This window comes from Apteryx rowi, unplaced genomic scaffold (genome assembly GCF_003343035.1).
Source record: "Apteryx rowi isolate R43461 unplaced genomic scaffold, aptRow1 scaffold_94, whole genome shotgun sequence".
Taxonomy (NCBI): domain Eukaryota; kingdom Metazoa; phylum Chordata; class Aves; order Apterygiformes; family Apterygidae; genus Apteryx; species Apteryx rowi.
Genome location: NW_020451249.1, coordinates 1,556,949 through 1,575,830, shown reverse-complemented (window position 1 = coordinate 1,575,830; position 18,882 = coordinate 1,556,949). Strand labels below are relative to the sequence as shown.

Genomic DNA, 18,882 nt, shown 5'->3' with positions numbered 1-18,882 from the left:
TGTCATTTTAGGGCACATGGTACAGTAACAGCATAATTACTCTTTTGAGAAATGCTTGGATGTAGAAACAAGGTTTCTGTTTCTATAGTCCCCGTGAGGTCACATGCACCCAGTAATTCAGGTTTGAATGTATTGGTCTGTGTGTGGTGAACAGCTAAGATGACTTTGCTGTGATCTGAACTTGCAGTTCTAGGAAATCTACTTATTCCAGTGCTAGAGCTTAGATTTCAAACAACTAAGCTGTCCTTCCTGGCCTACAGTTCATGCGACAGGTCATTGTGGTGCCATAAGAGGCTTGACTGTAAAATGCTTGAAGAGAGAACCATGAACAGCCCTGTGCTGTGTCTGCAAAGGCTGATGGGGGAATGAACCTCCATGATCTCCTAGCACAGACCACAGTGATGCCAGTCATTGCTGAATGTGGCTGGCTGCTTGACAGATTTAAAAATTATAAGTAGCTCTACTTGCTTGCATTTTGCATGCCCAAAGACAGGCCAAATTCAGCAAATCTCAGCCCATTAGAAAACATCCCAGAAACTGGCTTTGCTGACTTGTTGGAACTGCCGTCCCGTTTGTGTGATGCACAAGGTTGCCTCAGTGCATGAACTGTTTGTCACCTTGCCTTAGAGCTAAGTAATATTTTAACCTAATTGCCTCTTTCCTTCCTAGAGAGAACAGTCCCCGTCAGCTCTGTGTGGCCCAGTGCACTCCCTCGAAGAGAGACAGGGGGTGTTACACACTGGGGTTGTGCTTGGGAACCTGGCAGATCCCTCCTCTGTGTAGATTTCTGTCTTGCCTACGAACCTTTATGGCTCCCTTCCCTTTAGTACTGGAATGCTAATGAGTACCATGATACTTCTCTTAACAGTTTTGTGAGATGTGGTGCTATAAATATTGCAGAGTAGCATTTCACAAGTGTATGTTTAACGCTGTTTACAGAGTGAACTGGAGCAGTCACTGCAGTACAGGGTGCCTTTCAGCGTAGGTTTGTTTCTGACTGATGGCTCCTCTTGCTCGTGTCCTATTTGTCGCCAGAAAGATCAGGTCCTGCAAAAAAGGTAGAAGGGTGCTTTGGTGCTTAAAGAGAGGAAGGGTATTTCGGTGTGCTATTGAGCAGATTTCCCCTGCCAGACCAGAAGTGACCCTTGTAAGCTTGTTCTTTGGTAAATTAGGATCCAAATATGTAACAGTTGATTGACACATGCAAAGGATTTGATTTTGGGGACATGTGCTAGTGTGGCAATTGTGTGTTCAAGTTGCATGTTGGATGCGCAAGATATCTGCCACTTGTGTGCCTCATAATTGAGTATGCAAACACAAGGGTACAGTAACTGTGCGTGCCAATGAACAGAACATTTGTGTTTGCATTTGCAAGTATAAGACTTAAAACTAAACGTTAAAGCCCTGGGCTTCAGCTTCCTTGTGTACTGGAGGATAAAAGTGCTTTGTCCTGAAAAGCCTCTTTGATGGGTTATACATCATCATTTTTGTTACTAAGGAAAGGTACCAAGATTCATCTGAGCAGCCTCTGGATGAAGGAGTGAATGAGAAGGTAAGTAACTTATGCATTGTGCACCCTCTGTGACATACAAGTCATTAATCCTTGAATCTGGGGGCTGAATTCAGATCTGTTATGCTACTATAAGCCCCAGAGTAACTCCACGAGCATCAGTAAATTCCTTATGGAACAGTTCTGATCAGACTTATGCTGTACATGTGCAGAGCCAGTCCTTATCCAGACTTATCTTTTAATCTATTTTTAAAAAAAGTCTGGAGAATTTACAGCTCCCTCCCACATGTCTGCTTTCTGGTGTCAACCCCATGAAGTAGTGTATTAATCATAAAGTCTGTGAAACTATTTCCAAAATGTTTGTTTTGGACCCTGAGCAGTGATGCAGGTAAAGGGAGGCAGTCTGCATTTGGGAAACAAGGCTTTGAGCTTGCAGCAAGTGCCTTCTGGAGCGGCAGCACAGTTACATGTTACTTGCAGTCCTGCTGGACTATGTCATTAATTTTTACAGTGCTGTGTTTGGAGAGGGGGGAAGAAGGACCTCAGCTTTACATATAGCTCTATGTAAAAGTGCTTCCTAAGAGTGTTTTTGGCAAATTTAGGAGGGCATCCCTTTATGTCAAAGGCTATAAACTGACATTTAGACCTGATTCCTATATGATGCTTAATGCTAAAGCAAAGGAAAGCTGAGATGATATAATGCTGTGCAGGATGAGGCCTGCTACCTCCTGGAACCATGTTTCAGCATCTGGTCTTGTAGCTTTTAGTGCTACCCTAAGGAAAGGGGAGAGCAGCCTTGTAATTGAGAGCAATTGGAGATGGTGCCAGTAAGTTGGATCAGGCCCCATATTAGATGTTTTTGTTTGTGACACACAGTTAATTGTTCATTTCTGGGAGCTTGTTTATTAAAACATGCACATCAATGAATAAACTTTTTATCATTTGGAACTGATTTTTGATTTGGAGAAAGCCTTATGGAGAAACAAGAAGAAGATACTCCCTGAGAGCAAGATTTTATTGTAAAAATTGATCTTTAATCCCCCCTTTCCTTTGACAACAACAAAAAAAGTTCCATCCTCTGGAATAATAATGTGGAAGCCTTGTTACAGAAAAGAAAATAATGATTTCAGGTCTTGATGAAATTAATGCTAGAGGTGCTATTCTACAGGGTACTTCTTAAAGATCCTCTAAATGCCTAGAAAACCGTACTTGCTGTCAGAATAAAGAGTCCAGGCAATCAATATTGGTCTTACCCAAACGCTGCTGTTCTGCTTGGAGTTCTTCATTATGACTGGTGTGAGATTGGTCATTTTTGATGGTGAACGAGGGCCCTCATTTTCTCTCTCCACAGAAATCTATCACTGCTCTTTACAGCTACCTGCTGCCAGTTAAAGTGTAGCAGTAGGGTTGTGGGTTTGGGTTTTGCTGTTGTTTTCAGCTGTGAGCAGGTTTCCTATTTATTTAGGCCCTGATTCTGCAACCACTTAGAGCATGTTAACACTGCCTATTTGAGAAGTCTTGCTGAGTTCAGTGGCGCTAACTGTGCGCTTTGGTAGACTCCTCAGCGAGAGTGAAAATGTGATAGATTAATCCAGGGTGGCAAAGAACAAACAAAGGAAAAACCCTGTTTTCTGTGTGGGCTGGGCTGGGCCTGAAGTCGCCTCTGTTTCGAGAATTCTTGAAGTTTTTTTGTTATCTCCAGTTTGATGCTCTGACTGTGGGTGAACATAAAGGAAGGTGGATCTTTATTGCCTCTCATGAATGTCATTGCCAACTGCCTGGCTTTGCCTGAAGCTTTTGGATATGACAGCTGGGGCGTTGTGACTTGTTCCTGGAAATGGAAGTGGCACATTTAACTGAAAGGTCAGGAAGGCTTGACAAGAGCAGAACAGTGATACATATCTGCTTCTTTAATATGTAAAATAATAGTGGTGACTTGTTCTGTTGCAATACCTTTGTTCTTGAGGAAATCTAAGTGCTTTACAAAGTATTCTCATTAGTTTGACATTATATCCTACCTGCTGATGGGTAAGTGAAGACAGTATGGAAGGTGATTTCCTAAGACATTGAAGAAGAGTGAATGTCAGAGCCAGTCTATGGCTCTTACTAGGTACTTAGAGAAAGCATCTCTGTCTAGAGTGCCTTTCTTACAATTGTGGGAGTTAACTGCTATTCATTAAGCTCTCCTGAAAAATTAGCTCCTGAGTCATAGCAGAAGAGACTTCAAGACTTTGGGTACTGTTAGAGGCTAGATGGCTTATCACTAGGAATAAAACTGTTACTGCAAAATGCCTGTGTTGTAAATACCAAGCAATACAGGAAGAGCACACGTACTGTTCTGGAGGAAAGCATACATACGTATTATGGCAAAAAAAGTTCCTTATGGTTTTCTGTGCCAGAAAAACAGAAGCTGAACTCAACCAGCCCAGCAGACCATGACTTAAATGAAAATGGACTGGCAAGCTAACAGGAAGGGGAACCTTGTTGATGAGTGGAATTGCTTTGCCTTTCAGGGCGTCAGGAGGACCCTCTGGAAGAAGTGGACATCGAATGGTTGCTTGCAAAAGACAACTGATTGTCTTTGGAGGTTTCCATGAGAGTGCAAGGTGGGTTACTGCGGGATGGCTGGGGGTACTGAATCCTCTGTAACGAAGACAATAGAATTTCACCAGTAACAGAAAGCTGGGCTTTAATGCAAGGGTTATCCTGAGCAGTACTGGAGCTGAACTAGAGTTTTATTTTAGGAAGAGAAGTGATCTTGATTTAAAATCTTCAACTGTTCAAGAAACCATTGTGCCACTTAGCTAATCACTGAAGTAGTTCCTCATCCTCATAGCTAAAGCTCAGGACATCAATTTTGGCCTCTGAGTCTTGTCAAAGAGCCCTCTCTTCTTATGAACATCTGCCCCAGTAGGCTCTTATGTACCATGGGAGGTCACAGCTACACTGTCCTGGGAGCTGTGAGCAGAGCTGAGCTACGTGTTGTCTCAGAGGTGGTAAGCAGCGTAACTGCAGTCCCTGGGAGCACAACACAGCTTTCAAAGCCTGCCCTAGAGCTGGCTGCTCTAGGGAGTTTAGCCTGTGCAGAGCTTTCTGTATGTAAGTTGGCTAGCTGAAAGAGAGCACAAGTATGTTTTTTTGTTTTTTTGTTTTTTTTTCCTTAGACAGACATAGCCCTAATCTATTTTGATCTTTTGTGTTCTGGTTTAAATTACCTGGAACTGTGTTTCCTGGAGAGAGTTGGTGAAACTTCTATTGTAGTAAGGAATAACAGATTAAAAAAACACAAAAAAACTGGGGGTGTCTTGATTAAAGCATCTTTGTCAAATGCATATTGTTGTACCACAATGGTAACCTTCACCCCAGCAAATCTTAGACTGCACATTGCTATGGCTACAGAGGGAGAAAGGCCATAAATGCAAGGAGTTCAGTAAAGTGTTGCACCATTTCCTGGTGCTGTTCCTGAAGCAGTGTTTTATCCCATCCTAAATGTCAACCATTGTGAAAACCTGTGGTGTGCCAATTTGCTCTCCCTAGAGATTACATCTATTACAACGATGTGTATGCCTTCAACCTGGATTCCTTCACGTGGAGCAAGCTGGCTCCTTCTGGGATTGGGCCTGCTCCGAGATCTGGATGTCAAATGGCGACCACTCCTGAGGGCAGCATAATCATCTATGGGGGCTACTCCAAACAGGTAGGTGGTAAGCTAATGTATTTCCTGGATGCCAAACAGAATAGTTTGTGAAGAAAAACTAAAGGGCTACGGTGAAAAACTCAAATCGTCTAAGTAAGACCAGTGTGATGGTCCTGACCTGTGTCAGTTGTGGGGTCCTATGTTTTAGCTGCTTGGAGAGGCCAAAGTGCTTAGAGTTTGGGAAAGTAAAATTGAAATCTCTGCTCTGCTACTTCCATGTGCCCAGTTACGCAAACCTTGTCTCCAGTGCAAGGTCTGACAATCTCATCACATAACTGCCTGCTGCTCTGACTGACAATGTAATAGTTTCTGTGTGTCAGGCAGCTGCCAGATGTCCAGAAAACACTGGTAACCAAAGTGCCCTTTCCATGTTAGCCTGTGGATGTGCCAGCTGGAAGCGACTGTGGAACTGTGCCCTTGGATTGTTCCTGTGCAGGAGGGCTCAGGCTGCTGTGAACCCGTATTGCTACCAGAAGAGGCTTCTTGCCCTCTGATTATCCCTTTGTGCTGACCCAAATGTTCATGCAGTTGTGTGGTGATCAAGGAGCTGATCTTGGTTAAAATGATTTAAAATTCAATGGTTAAAATGAGTATTTTGGTTAAAACTAATATTGGTTTAAAATGGGTTAAAAGGAATACTTTCCCTGCTAATTTAGTCTGACATAAGGAGGTGACATCATGGAGGCAGGAATGAGCAACTGTGATGGCAACAGTGATGGTTATTGCCAGCTTAAAGCATTTTCAGAAATTACTGGGCCACGTTCCAGCACTTGCAGCTTAAAAGCAGCAGTTGCCAGAAAACTTGCATTTTCCTGCATCACTGAAAGGGTTAAGGAAGCAGCACCAGTTAGCAAATTCAATAAGCAAAAAATGACTTTTGATGAGCACCAGGCTTCCTCTGCTCTGCTTCTTGCTTTTTTAGTCATGGTAATTTATACTGGATAGCCCTTTAGACCATATGTCCTCATTGACCAAGTATCCCTGTCTCCATGCTGGGAGGGAGGAAGTAAATATTTCATTGAGCAAAAGGCTCCTGCAAAAGCTTTTAATGTTGCGAATGCAGACAGAAGACCCGGATCCTGCTGCTACTGTCTCAGTGGAGAGGCATTGCTTCCAGCAGCGTGTCACTGGGGGAGGAGGACGCGTTGTTCTTCTGATCTGAATAAATGAACAAAGAAGAAAAGGAGGGAAAGGAGAGAGAAGATTGCCTGTATATTTAGAAGCATTTGTGCCTCCTCACGGCCTGTGCTGAGGGCTCTGTCTCCTCAGATGTGCATTTGGTTAAACAGCAGTAACAATACAGAGGATTTTCTACCTGAATGGGCTTTGTCCTGCTCCTCGCTCTGTCCTGCTCCCTCACTCTTGAGGGTGGGAGAAGGCTGCATGCAAGATGTGGATCTCATGCTGCAGAAAGCGCCTGGCTTTCAGGTGCACACTGTGGCCTGTGGAAATACAGAAGTTGATGCATGTTTGCAGTTGGTTCTATTCCACTTAAGCAGGGTGCGCTCTGTTGCACTGCTCGGGGTTGCTCTGGGGTATTAAAAGAGAAGTAGAAGGGACAGGAGAATGCAAGACTGCCCTCAGCCTTTTGCTGTGACAAACAAGCCCTCAGCCTTTATGCAGGGCACTGAGCAAGCCTAAGAGCTGGGTGCGGTTCCTCTCCAACTCGGAACAGCTTTTAGATTAAAATAGCCACTCCTGTTCTGGACTCTCAGGCCCAGGCCTGATGTTTTGGCAGTTATGAATTTACTCTCTTTGTGATATAGAGAGCTGAGTCTGCTGCTTTCCGATGTGCCGTTCCCAGCCGAGGCTTTGCTTGTGTCTTCTGCAGCATAAGTGCGTTTTCAGGCAGGAGTGGTTCGTCCCAGCTGCAAACTGACCAAAGCACTGGACAGAATTTTCTGTGCAGCTTTCTTGAGATGCAAGGGTGACAAATTTTTAGAGTGGTCCTGAAAACTTATTCAGCAAGATTTAGGCCCTCTAGGAAAAGTACAATTTCATTAATGAGTGATTATTTAATTCTCTTTGTCTCTCTGCTTATGGGTGATTATGGAGCTGAGCTTTTTAGTTTATAAACTTGCATACAGCCCACAGAGGCATTGGTGAGGTGCTCTTGGGAGAAACAACAGGTAAGTGGTAGAGGAAAACAAAAATGGAGTTGGGCAGGTTCAATGAAAGACCTGCTCCTTGTCTCCATTAGAGAGGCAGATGCTACAATGAGGAGTGTTACAAAGACAACTTTGGGCTCCGCCATATGTAAACAGGCAGGTGTCCAAGCAAAGCACCGTTCAGCACCTCATGTAGAGGCTTCTCTTTCAATGAGAGGCAGCACTAAGTTGCATGTGCTGTAAAAAGCGTGCAGATTTTCGTGGAGGCCTCCTGAAACCAGACCTGCTCTGTGCTGGCATGCACCGAGTGCCTGTGGTGTGAATTGGTCTGGAGAGAAGAGGGGTGGAAAGCATAATCCCTGCTCTGTTTTAATATCAGGGCATGATGTGGCCATCCCGTTGCTGGAGGAGATTGCGCAGTCGCAGGGCTGCTTTCCTGCAATGGGCTGTTCTGTTGCGTTATGTCCTACCGTCTCCTTAGCCCTTGTGGATGTGCTTTGAAGTACTGTACCCGAATAGCTGTGCCCTGTGGTGGTATAATGCACACTGTCTAGGGCAAAAAGAGATGTAAGCGCAGGAGATTCATAGTTACAGGTGGGATTCTAGGTATCTTTGTACCAGGCTGGCTGCTAGTGCTCCATAAAGCCTGAGCAGCAATATCGGCTTGCAGCCAGAGACGTTTCCTGGTCAAGTGATCCATCTTGCTGTCTTCAGTCTAATCAGCAGGCACCGGGAGCTGGGAAGGCAGAAGAGAGGGAGGAGGTTTGGTCTGTGCTTTGGTTTGCTGCAATCACATGCAGAACTGAGCGTGGAGGGTCACTTTCAGCAACGTCTGTTCGTCCATGTTGTTAAATTCCCCTGCATGTGACCTGAAGATGGTTGTTTCAGTCTGAGGGCTCAGCTGAGCTGCTTTTGTAATCCTAAGGGAAACCTGAATTGACAGAGCCTCTTTCATGGCTGAATGAAGGCAGAAAAGATCAAGTGACTTGTCTAAGGCCCTCCAGGAATTTGTGGACAGAGCCAGGGCGAGAGCCCTGGTACCCGGACATGCGTTTGCCTGCGCCAGCCGCTAGACATTGCTGACTTAGGATGATGAAATTCAGGTGGTGAACAGCCAGGGTGCAAATGGTGAAGAAGTAAATCTGAGCTTTACAATCCTGAGCGTGACTAACATGAGATGTTGGTGCACAACTTGACAATAACATGCTGGATATTTTCAAATGCGTGATTCTTAGCATGGTGGTGTCCCTGTGTTCTTCTGTTTCATGTTCAGCCTAGAAATGATAACGGTAACTTCTGCTATCCTCTGCAGAAGGGGATGTTGTCAGCTCTGCCTGAACGTCCCTCAGAAGCCTGCAAGGAGCTCAGACTTGCTCTCCTGCTGATCTTAAACATGCCCTCACCCATTTCTCATGCTGGGGATGGGGCTCGCTGCAGCAAGCTGCATTTTTGGCTGTATAAAGCAATGAGACCTCTCCATTGCTAGGCAACGTGAGCGCGATGTGCCTGACTGGAGCGCCGAATGCAGCGGGGAGCTGTCGGAGGCTCGCGCTGCTCTACCTTGCAGGTGGACGCAGACTGTAAGCCCAGGGAGGGCCAGCGCTACGTGTGTGAGGCTTTTGGATGCCAAAGTAAACTAGCGTGTATTTCTTAGCAGTGAGTTTTCCAACACTGAGGGGGATTTTGCTGGGAGATTGCTTGCGGCAGGGCTGTAGTGTTTGCCTGAATCGCAGGGCCGTGCGGGAAAGGTTTGCTCTGCGGTTCTACCTGCTAAGGGCTTCTGTTAATTGGATATGTTTGGCCCCTGTTGATCTCTTTTATTAAGCGCATTTGGCAGTTCTAAGTGGGGAATCATGGCAGTCCTGTTCCTCTTGAGAACAGCTCTCCGTGCCTCGGTTTCCTTGCCATTTGACAGATGATAAACATGTCTGTTGCTGTCTGTCACTGGAGCTAGAGTTTTTTAGTTAATATCTGCAAAGCTCTTCTAACTTGCTAATTTATCTGTATGTGCAAATGATAGACTGTGGATGTCCAAGTGAGTTTTGAGCTTGAAAGCAAACATCTGGAACTTCAAGGCAAGAAGGACAGGTAGGAACAAGAGCCCCTTGCTATGGATGGGGCGATTTGCTTAGGGCAAGTAGGTGTGCTGGGTGTGGGGCGATTGCTCTCTGCTCTCCAGCAGCAGCACACTGCTTGCTGGCAGAGTGTCTGCTTTGGAGCCAGAGTGAGTTAGAGAAAACAGGCATCTCTTTGACAACAAATAACTAACTCCCACTCCACCTCATTGGGGTTTTCTCAGCCCAAGAAGCTTTGTCATGTTGCATACGCAGTGTATTTACTACAGGGAGCTGTGTGGTTTTCAGGAGAAAAATAATGCAGTTATTTCTCACAGCTTGTATGATACTGAAGCCGGCAGCTCTCTCAGTATATGTTATTTCCTCCCCCTTCATGCACACAGTGCTCATCTTACTGTGCTTGACAGTTGTGCTTCTGCACCTTCACCCTGCGTGTCCTCTATACATACATATGTGTGCTGGATCTAGCATTTAAGGACAAGCTGGAACCCACCTGGGACCGGGGAGGAAGCAAACACCTTTTGCTGTATGGTGAGCAGGCAGGCACTTTGCAATCGTTGGGGTGTTTTCAAAGCTATAAATAAGGTGTGAAGCCCCCTGCCCCTCCCTCCCCTGCATCCATCCCTGACAGCTGTTTACTTGGGTGGGACTTGAAAGGGTTTTTGACTGAGGCTAAAAGGGCTACTGTAGCTCAGTCATGCCCAGCTTGCAGCTCGCTGATGACTTCTGCTACTCTGGATGTGTGCGACAGGGACAGCAAGGTGTGACATTGCCGGAGTGTGTTACTTGCTCTGTGCAGTGACTCACAGCCCTTTGAACTTGGAGGCTGCTGCTATGGATGCCAGTATACATGGTACTTAGAGCACCTTTCCTTGATGGCAATGTTTCTTTCCCTTCTTGTCCTGGCAGCCCTCTCCCAAGGATCTGTTCAAAGTGGGGAGCTCCTGGTCCTCAGGCTGTGATGTCTCCAACACCAGCTCCTCTAGCTATGCCTCAGAACCTCTCACCAATGCAGAAACACGTCTTGCTTGTTTTCCTTCTGCTGGAAAGCTGGCAGCGGCTGAAGGAGTCATCACTGTATATCCCCTTCTTCAGAAGATAAGACTGCTGCTGATGTTCATTCCTACAGGTCCGCTGTCCCTGGTGTGCCTGAGGTTCGGTTGCTCAGGGACTGTAGGTAGAATAATACAGTTGTTGACCTCTTTGGAGTGGTAGCACGAAAGAGGATTTCTCCATCATAGACATCCTGTCTTGCAGAGCGTATGTCTTTCAGTGTGATAGCAGGGAGGCACAGGTGCATGTGGAGAGCAAGAAGACAAGCAAAAAATTTTCCAGCACAGCCCTAAGGGCAGACCCCGGTCCTTGAGTTAGCAAAAGCTTCCCTTTTGCTGCACTGAGAGCAGAGTTCTCCTGTTTCCTCCAGTGCTTCGTTACCGGCTTTCCCTGGGCCTTTTCAGCATCACTCAAGTTACAACCTTGTTGTGCAGCGCTCCAAACGCATTTTGTTTCCCTTTCCTCTCTGCCTTTCTCTTTCCTAAGAGTTGAATATTGGGCCCTGCAATAACAGCACAACACAACACACCCTGCAGCAGCAGAACCTGTCAACTGGAAGGTGCTGGGTTGGGTACGGCTGTGCAGCAGGAACAGGCTGTCACTGTGGTGGTGTGCTCCCAGGCGCACCCGAGCCCTGCTCCTTCCTGCGTGCTGGCCTCACCCCCCAGCTTCTGCTGGGATCCACTGCCTGCGTCCTGGCAGCTGCTACGCAGCCTAGCAATGCCTTCACCCCCAGGAGGATGGGAATTACAAGGAAGTAGGAGCTCTGCATGAAGGATGGGTGGATAATGACATTATTAAAAGACCTCCTACGGTGGTGTTGCATAGTGCTGCTTTCAAATACTGCATGTTGCTATGAGCACTGGAGTACAGGGCCTTACAGTGAAAGGAGCAGAGGAAAATCACGTTTAAAATGATGCATTTAATTAGCTCAACTGAGGCTTGATCCTGCCCTTGCTGGTGTCTTGCTGTTGCCTGTAGTAGGGGTGGAAGTGGGGCTTCTGTTCTGTTTCTGTTCAACAGAGAAAACTACTGCTTAAGGCTTCTTGGGGCCTTGAATGCTAAAAAAGACGGGCTGTGGTGTCAAGAGCGAGCACTGTCACCTCTGCTCCTGTTATAGTGGGATGGAAATGGGGAGGTGGCAGGGGCTGAAAGAGCGTGTGCTAAGCACAGATCTGTAGTTAAGCTTGGGCCCTGCAAGTGATACTGCACAGACACTCTGAGCTTCTGCTTGGCATTYGAGGGCAGAATCCCAGAGGGCCTTGCAAGCCCTATGGAAAGTTAGTCATGGGCCACTTCCGTGGAGTGGGTATCTGCTCTCTTCACAGATAGAGGAGTCGAGGCACAGATGTTAAATGTCTCCTTTGGGAGCACCTGATACTCTCTGTGGCAGAGTAGAAGGCAGAGACTTTGGTCTCCTGTTTCCTTGGTGCTGCCCGTCCTTCCTTCCTTCCCTAAAAATTCAGTTTTTCTCCCTGTGACAATTTTCTTCTCTTCCCTGGATGCCAAAATTCCTGCCCTTAAACTGCATCCTGCAGTTTTCATATGGCTGCGAGTCCCAGGGTATGTGTCGCACCCCAACAAGCGCTGAGTGGAGGGAGGCTCTGGAATGTCACAGGCAGAAGTTAATTATGGTTTGTTACGCATTTCCCACTGCTCTCTTGTAGGACGGGGCTGAGCCAGGCGTGCTTGAAGGTCATGAGACAGCAGCCTCCAATTGTCCATTCTGGCTTGTTCCCTTCCCTCCTGGGGCATTCCAGTTGCTCAGTAACTCCTGTACCACTGCTCAGCACAGGATGTAGCCCTGGTTTGAACGCTGCGATTGAGAAGCTGCCTGATGCTCCAGAACAGCAGCGTGGCGATCTGTGTGCTTTCTCCTTTCCCCCAGGAGGCAGTTACTGTGCTGGCTTTTTCAGCGTGGGAATGTACAGATTCAGGCTGTGATTAGGCTAATCCGTGGGGTGGTGAGTTAAGAATGGCGCATACCACCATTCTGGGGTGGGTGACTTCCCAAGCCCCCTGCATTTTGATCCATTGAAGCTGTTTCACTGAGCATGCCTGTCTTTGCCTTCTTTGCAGAGGATTAAGAAAGATGTTGACAAGGGCACGCTRCATACAGATATGTTCCTGCTGAAGACTGAAGGTTCAGGCAAGGAGGAAGGTAGGCTACTACCATCGGAGCTAGGAGGGCTGTGCTGGAGATGGTGCTACAGGATTGTGAATACAAGTTCCCTCTCTCCTTTGGATAACAGATCAAAGAACCCAAAACCTAGAACAAGTCTTCCCTAGTAGTCGAAAGCACTATGTCCTGGAGTATTGCTTTGGGGCTAAGCATAGCACATGAGTTGATTTAAATATTTCTTCCTTCTCAGAAGTAGTTAAGWGCATTTGCGCACCATGACTCTAATTTAGAAAGGGGAGCTAGGGTGAAGAAAAAAGCAGTTGCAGAGGGGTGCTAMAGGAATTTTGTCTTCCTTTTTGCTTATGTGTGCTAGAGAAGGAAGACAGGCCTTTCCCCATCACATACTCAAGCAGAATGTGTGTTCACCACTGTGCTCCGTAAAGGGAAACGGGGGGAAAAAGGTGCTTTTGTCTGCAGTAGACTGTAGACTCCACAACTGTTCTGTCCCCTTCTCCCTGTGCATTTTGCAGTCCTGAAAAGATTGAGGCAGTGTCCCCCTAGCCGAGCAAAGCTTGCTGGTTAGCTGAAGGCTGTAGGGAGAGCCATGGTTTTCAGTCCAAGGGGACTTGATTTCAGAGCTGAGRTAGATGGTGGCTCTGACACAGTAAAACAGCTGGGGGAATAGAGCTGGTTTAGAAACTTCTGTGAGGAACAGGCAGTGCTGCTGGAGGAAGGTTGGGTGTACTTTTTGTTGGAGAATCACTCCTAGCTCACAACRTTGTCTGCGCTGACGCTTCCCCATTGATCCTGAGATAGACTGAGATGGAGTGGAGGATTTACAGGCTCCTTGCATAACTGTGTGAGGAGCTCTGGCCTGCTCAGGCAGCTTCAGAAAAATTACAGGAAATGGTGTTTAGGGGTTTTTTGGTGTTTGTGTAGGAGGGAATTAAAACAACATTTTAAAATTCCTCTTCTCTGGGAAATTTTGATTGTTGCTCTTCTATTTCACAACAAAAAATCTTTGGGATTGCAGAATTTCCCACACTGTGGAAATTCCTGTTCCTGACAAGCTCTGTTTGTGATCATTCATTTATAGACTCTAAGAGACAAGACTGGGAAGTGATCTCATGAGATTACCTAATGCAGGGAAATTACCAACAGTGGGGTTTTTTTGTTTGTTTGTTTTTCTCCATGTGTGATTGTCCCCAGAAATAGGAATTCCGCCATCTCTTTCCTTAAGAGAGAATTGTATTCTGTCCTTGGCTCAGGGAATGGGGCAATCTTCTTTGAGCTGAATTTCTAAAATGTTAAAATTGTGACTGATGTCTTTAGACCTGACAGTACTGAAGAGGGAATTGGGAAGGAGGGTTGGTCACATATATTGCCTGGATTCCAGAGCCTACTTGCATTATGTCCTTTTTATAGTTTATTTTGTTGAAATTGTGGTTCCTTCAGAAGCATGCAGTTCCTAGCCAGTGCATATGCTTCTCTCAACCTGCATTTTAGGGATTTGCTCTAAAYCCACAGTAGAAGGGTCTGGAGCAAAAGTAGAGGGCTTCAGGCACAAGCCTTCTCCCACCATTAAGTACTCCTTTTAAGTGTGATTGGGCCTCCTTACAATGGACTTTGTGCTTATTTTTGATGTTAAGGCCATGGCGCAACTTGGCAGATCAGGTGCTCTAGTAGAAGGGACCTGTGGAGGGAACTGGTGTGGGGTGGGCCCCATGGGTGTAACCGGGGTACCTTTCCATGGTACTCTAAGGCTAGAATCAGTCCCATTATGAACTCCACCCTGCTGTAAAGGTGCATACACCTTTTAAAAAGCCCATCTCCTTCCTTCAGAAAGCACTCCCTGAARATAGCTGTCTGCATTTGCTTTTATTGAAGACACAGCTGGTTTCTACAGGTRGAGGGATGTACAGATTAGCTGAGTGCTTGAAGWGGAAATGCAAGTGATTCTATTAATGTTATTGTTGAAGGTGCACAGTGCAGTTCTGAGAGTGTCCAAAATGGATTGTTGAGATATTTGGAAAGATTGCTGGAGAACTGAAGGGCCCTGGAAGATTTGAAAATGATCAAGGTTCCCCTTCGCTGATGCTCATGTTTCCTTTTATCCATTAACAGACAAGTGGGCATGGAGTCGGCTCAACCCCTCTGGAGTGAAACCTACTCCCAGGTCTGGCTTCTCAGTGGCGATCAGTCCCAATAACCGCTCCCTTCTGTTTGGAGGTGTGCATGATGAGGAAGAGGAGGAGAGCATTGAAGGGGACTTCTTCAATGATATTTATTTCTACGATATGGGGAAAAACCGCTGGTTTCCTGGACAGCTTAAGGTCATGTTTTGCATATAATACAAATGTCTTCAGTTCATCCTCCCTAATCATCTGAAACATGTCCTTTTTCTGGGCCCTTTTGGGCCCCATGCAACTTTCCTGCAGTGGGCTTCCCCAGGAGCAAGTCTGTATCTCCAGTAACTCAGGGTGCCCCAGAAGCTGAGCCACCAGTTGTGRTTGCTGCTTTGGTCTGTGACCAGATAATTGTGGAGAGGGGGAAAGGCTATAGGCATGAAGGTGGAAATGTGCAGTTGTAGTGTTTTTTTGCTTCCAGACCAACTGAGTTCTCTAGCTTTATGCTGCCCTTCTTCCCTGTCGCATAGCTCCTTGTGCTCTCCATGTCCCATTCCCACARTTTGATGCAGACTCTGACCTTTCTGGGGAGAAAGGAAGCCTCTTAGCTCTGATAGTTGTGCACAGAGTGAGAACGGTTCAGGAGGTAAACCCCCCCCTCACCTTCCCAGGCTCAGGCTTCATGCGCCCTGTTGTGTAATGCAGAATGAAACAAGGCAGCATGAAAACATAGTTACGGTGTTTTACTGGAGGCCAACTCCAGGTCAGATGTGTAAGTTTGACATGTGCTAGTTAGGTAGAAGCTACTGTGAAAAGATCTTGTGTTGCATTGGGATCAAGAAAACTCTCTGGTTTTCCTCTTGTAGATGAGCTGCTAGAACAGATGAAATATTAACCCTTGGCTCATTTCAGAAATATGGCCCTCAGATCTTTGTCTTTGTTTGAACCGCTCTCAAGTAGGAAGCGAGGTGCAAATGACCTGGTTGAACTTCCTTCTTTCCACCTCCACTGTTTCTGGCTTTGTTCTCAAAAAGGAGAAGTCAATCACACAATAACAGGCAAACATCCACTCAGGTGTTTGCTTCTGGCTTCCCAGCCAACTGTTTTCCAGCCCTTTCATACAGTACTTTGAAGACCTGGAGTACTTCCTGGTAATGCACTGTAATTTAGCACCCAGCAATTGTTTTGTTTTCACAAAATGGTGGGTTATTTTCTTTTGCTCCTGCCACAGACTAGTGGACTGAGTGTGTGTGAGTGTGTGTGTGTGAGCAAGCGCGCGTGTGCRCATGCATGCCTGCAAGACAGAGAGCAAAAGAGCTGTTTTCCTTCTTTCCAGCCCATGTTGCCATTAACAGAAGCAGTAGCTTCACACCGTGGGTTCTCCCTGGGTTTCACTGCCCTTTGTTTTTTGGCTGGTAGAAGTTCATGCTTTGTGGGAGCTTGCACCTATCACCTGAGATTTACAATCCTAGTGAAAAATAATTGAATTCTCCCACCTCCCTCCCAGTAGCATCCATAGCATTGTTAGCTGCTGTACATGTTAGCTGCACACAGTCACACCCAGTCTCACRTTATTCCCTTTTCCTGTTAACAGGGACCAAAGTCGGAGAAGARGAAACGAAGACGTGGCAGACAAGCTGAGGCAGAGGGGGCAGGAGATGAGATGGAGAAGCAACCTCCACAAGGCCCGGTTGAGATAGTCAAAGAGGTAGTGGCAGAAGATGGGACTGTCATGACAATCAAGCAGGTGATCTCTGGGCCTCCAGAAGAGAGAGAGAGGTCTGAATCGGAGGAGGAGGAGGAGGAAGATGGAGCCTTGGGCCAACAAGTGGAACCATGCCCACGTTCGAATGCCATGCTGGCCGTGAAGCATGGAGTTCTCTATGTGTATGGGGGAATGTTTGAGGTGGGCGATCGCCAGTTCACCCTCAGTGACCTCTACAGCATTGACCTGCACAAAATGGAAGAATGGAAAGTTTTAGTGGAGATGGATCCAAGTAAGTTCTGGTGGTGGGCTCTCTCTGTGCCTTTAACATAGTGTCCACTAGGGTGTGGTTTCCAGCAGTCCTGTATTTTAGAAAACAACCTAGGGAAGTTCCTCTAAGGGTGACAATGAGCCATTGAATAGTGGTGCTTTCTTGACAGAAAGAAGCTTGGGAATATCTGTGATATGTGGTGTCTTATGGTCACTGTCACTGCAGAAGCCTGCCTAGTCCAGGGCTTTGCTGCAAGTGTAGGGAGTGAGCTCTGGTCTGTTTGCTTTGAAAACCAAGACATGTGAACAGAGTGTCTTTGTTCGCTGGTGGCAGGATATAGCCTGGGAAGTCCTGCTGTGCCATGCTCTTGTCCACTCAGCAGAGGAAAGGGATGTGTGCCCAGGGAGGTGAGGGTCCAGGTACCGCAGAGCATGCGGGCRTTAGCCAGAGACTAACAGAAGCCTTGGGAGAGAGTGTGTAGTGAGCAAAGTGCAGGGGAAATGCAGAAGTGTGGTAAATGCTGACATCCCAAATCTCTGAACAGTTCTTGGACAGCTGCCAGTACAGGATCTAGAAAATCTTCTCTGCTTCCTACCCTGTGCCTGAAGGCTCACTGTAAGGGGCAGAATAGAGGAGAGAAAACGAGATGCTCTCTGGACTTGGAAGTTGAAGATCCAGGATCTGGCARCTCATCTTAGTGAAATATCAAGGAATAGCCTCGTTCCTGAGTGATAATCTCTGCCTTGGTAGACTAAGCGATATTGGGCTGTCAAAGCAATATTGGGCTRTGCTCAGAGGGAAAGAGCACTTTCTTTCTGATCGCTCCATAGAGGTTGCTGCTGTGCTTGCCCCAGAGCTTTCTTCATGTGACTGGTACAGTCAGACTAGGGGAGTCTTGCTCTGCACGCAGYGGCAGCAGGCAGTTAAATAAGAAACGTGTCACAGCTGCTCCAAGCACTGTAAAAATAGCTCTGTGAATGAGGTCTGTGGTGTAAACAGGTTGCAGTGGGGCTCATAGGTGCAGTGAGCTGGCAGTACTCAGAATGGAAAAGCCATAAATGATTCTTTATTGTAGGTTTTTCTGTATGCCCTCCTTCTGCCCTCCCCTCCTAATGATCTTAATATCTGAATGCCTTCATGAATTTTTCATATGCCTGTCTGCCTGGCTCTGGACTGCCTAGGTGCTGTTACTGCCATTTCACAAGTGACAATACGATTTGCTGTGGTCACCCAAGGAGCCTGTAGCAAAGRTGAGGTCTGAACTGCTTGGACTTGTTTTCAGTCCTTGCAGATTTACACTGAAMCTACAAACCAGTCACTTGCCATTACTGTGCCCAAAGGGGAGTGAACCTTGGCCATTCCCATGTCACAGATGAGGAAATTGRGGCTGTTTGAAGTTAGGTAATATTTTGAATCCATGGTGGAAGTCAGTGGCAGAAACCAGGAGTTTAAGGAGAGAGAAATTCCTTCATGACAGGTCTGGGTGTAAGAGTGGGAAACAGTTTGTTATTTATTTCTTTTATCTGTTTTTCTCATCACAGAAGCACAAGAATGGCTGGAGGAGTCGGAATCGGATGAAGAGGATGATATGGAAGGTGCAGAGGGAGGGGAAGAGGAAGAGGAGAGCTCTGAAGAGGAGAGTGAAGATGAGGAAGGTAATGATTAAGATAAATTTTTTTTTCATACTAATATAAAGTGGTTTTGGGTGCAGTACCTGCTGGTTTGGCTGTCAGCCTGGAAGGCCTCATTGGCTTGCCTTTGAATTTAACATGGTTTCAGAATTTGGGAATCCCACCTGCATTGAATTAGCAACACAAGCCAGCTTATTTTAATGGTGACTTGAGCTTGCTGGGATTTTTCAATATACAAAGGCAGCAGAATTTGGATAGCATGATAGTGTTTTTACTAATATCGATCTATGGCAAGCCTCATGTGAAAGAGGAATTTGTTCTTTATTGTCTTTAGGCGAAGAATCCTGTGCAAAGGCTTTAAGCAGCTTACCAACAGTCACCCAAATGCATCCTTATTTGTGGTTAGAAATTTGCTTGCCCCTGTAATTAAAGCACTACTTCCCATTCAGGGGTGCAGCATGGCAGAATTGAGGTTGACTGTCACAGCAATGTGTGACCTCTGCACAGATAGGATGAGAGACATTTTTCAAGCTGGGATCAAGGAAGAGTTTGTTTGTTTGTTTGTTTTCCTTTGTCCTTTTATT

At 46.3% G+C, this 18,882-nt stretch overlaps 1 protein-coding gene across 4 annotated transcripts in view; it reads left to right on the top strand.

Moving 5' to 3' along the window:
• The window catches only part of KLHDC4 (kelch domain containing 4), a 37,527-nt gene that overhangs the window by 9,814 nt on the left and 8,831 nt on the right, over window positions 1-18,882 (top strand). For 2 of the 4 annotated variants that reach the window (XM_026092017.1, XM_026092018.1), the window contains 6 exons: window positions 4,024-4,116; window positions 5,048-5,207; window positions 12,523-12,604; window positions 14,690-14,898; window positions 16,286-16,688; window positions 18,209-18,322. In XM_026092017.1, the coding sequence (XP_025947802.1) occupies window positions 4,024-4,116; window positions 5,048-5,207; window positions 12,523-12,604; window positions 14,690-14,898; window positions 16,286-16,688; window positions 18,209-18,322 (1,061 nt within the window). Of the gene's footprint in view, window positions 1-1,498; window positions 1,553-3,256; window positions 3,374-4,023; window positions 4,117-5,047; window positions 5,208-12,522; window positions 12,605-14,689; window positions 14,899-16,285; window positions 16,689-18,208; window positions 18,323-18,882 lie in introns of those variants that run through there. The other 2 variants (XM_026092020.1, XM_026092019.1) reach the window with 2 other exon arrangements.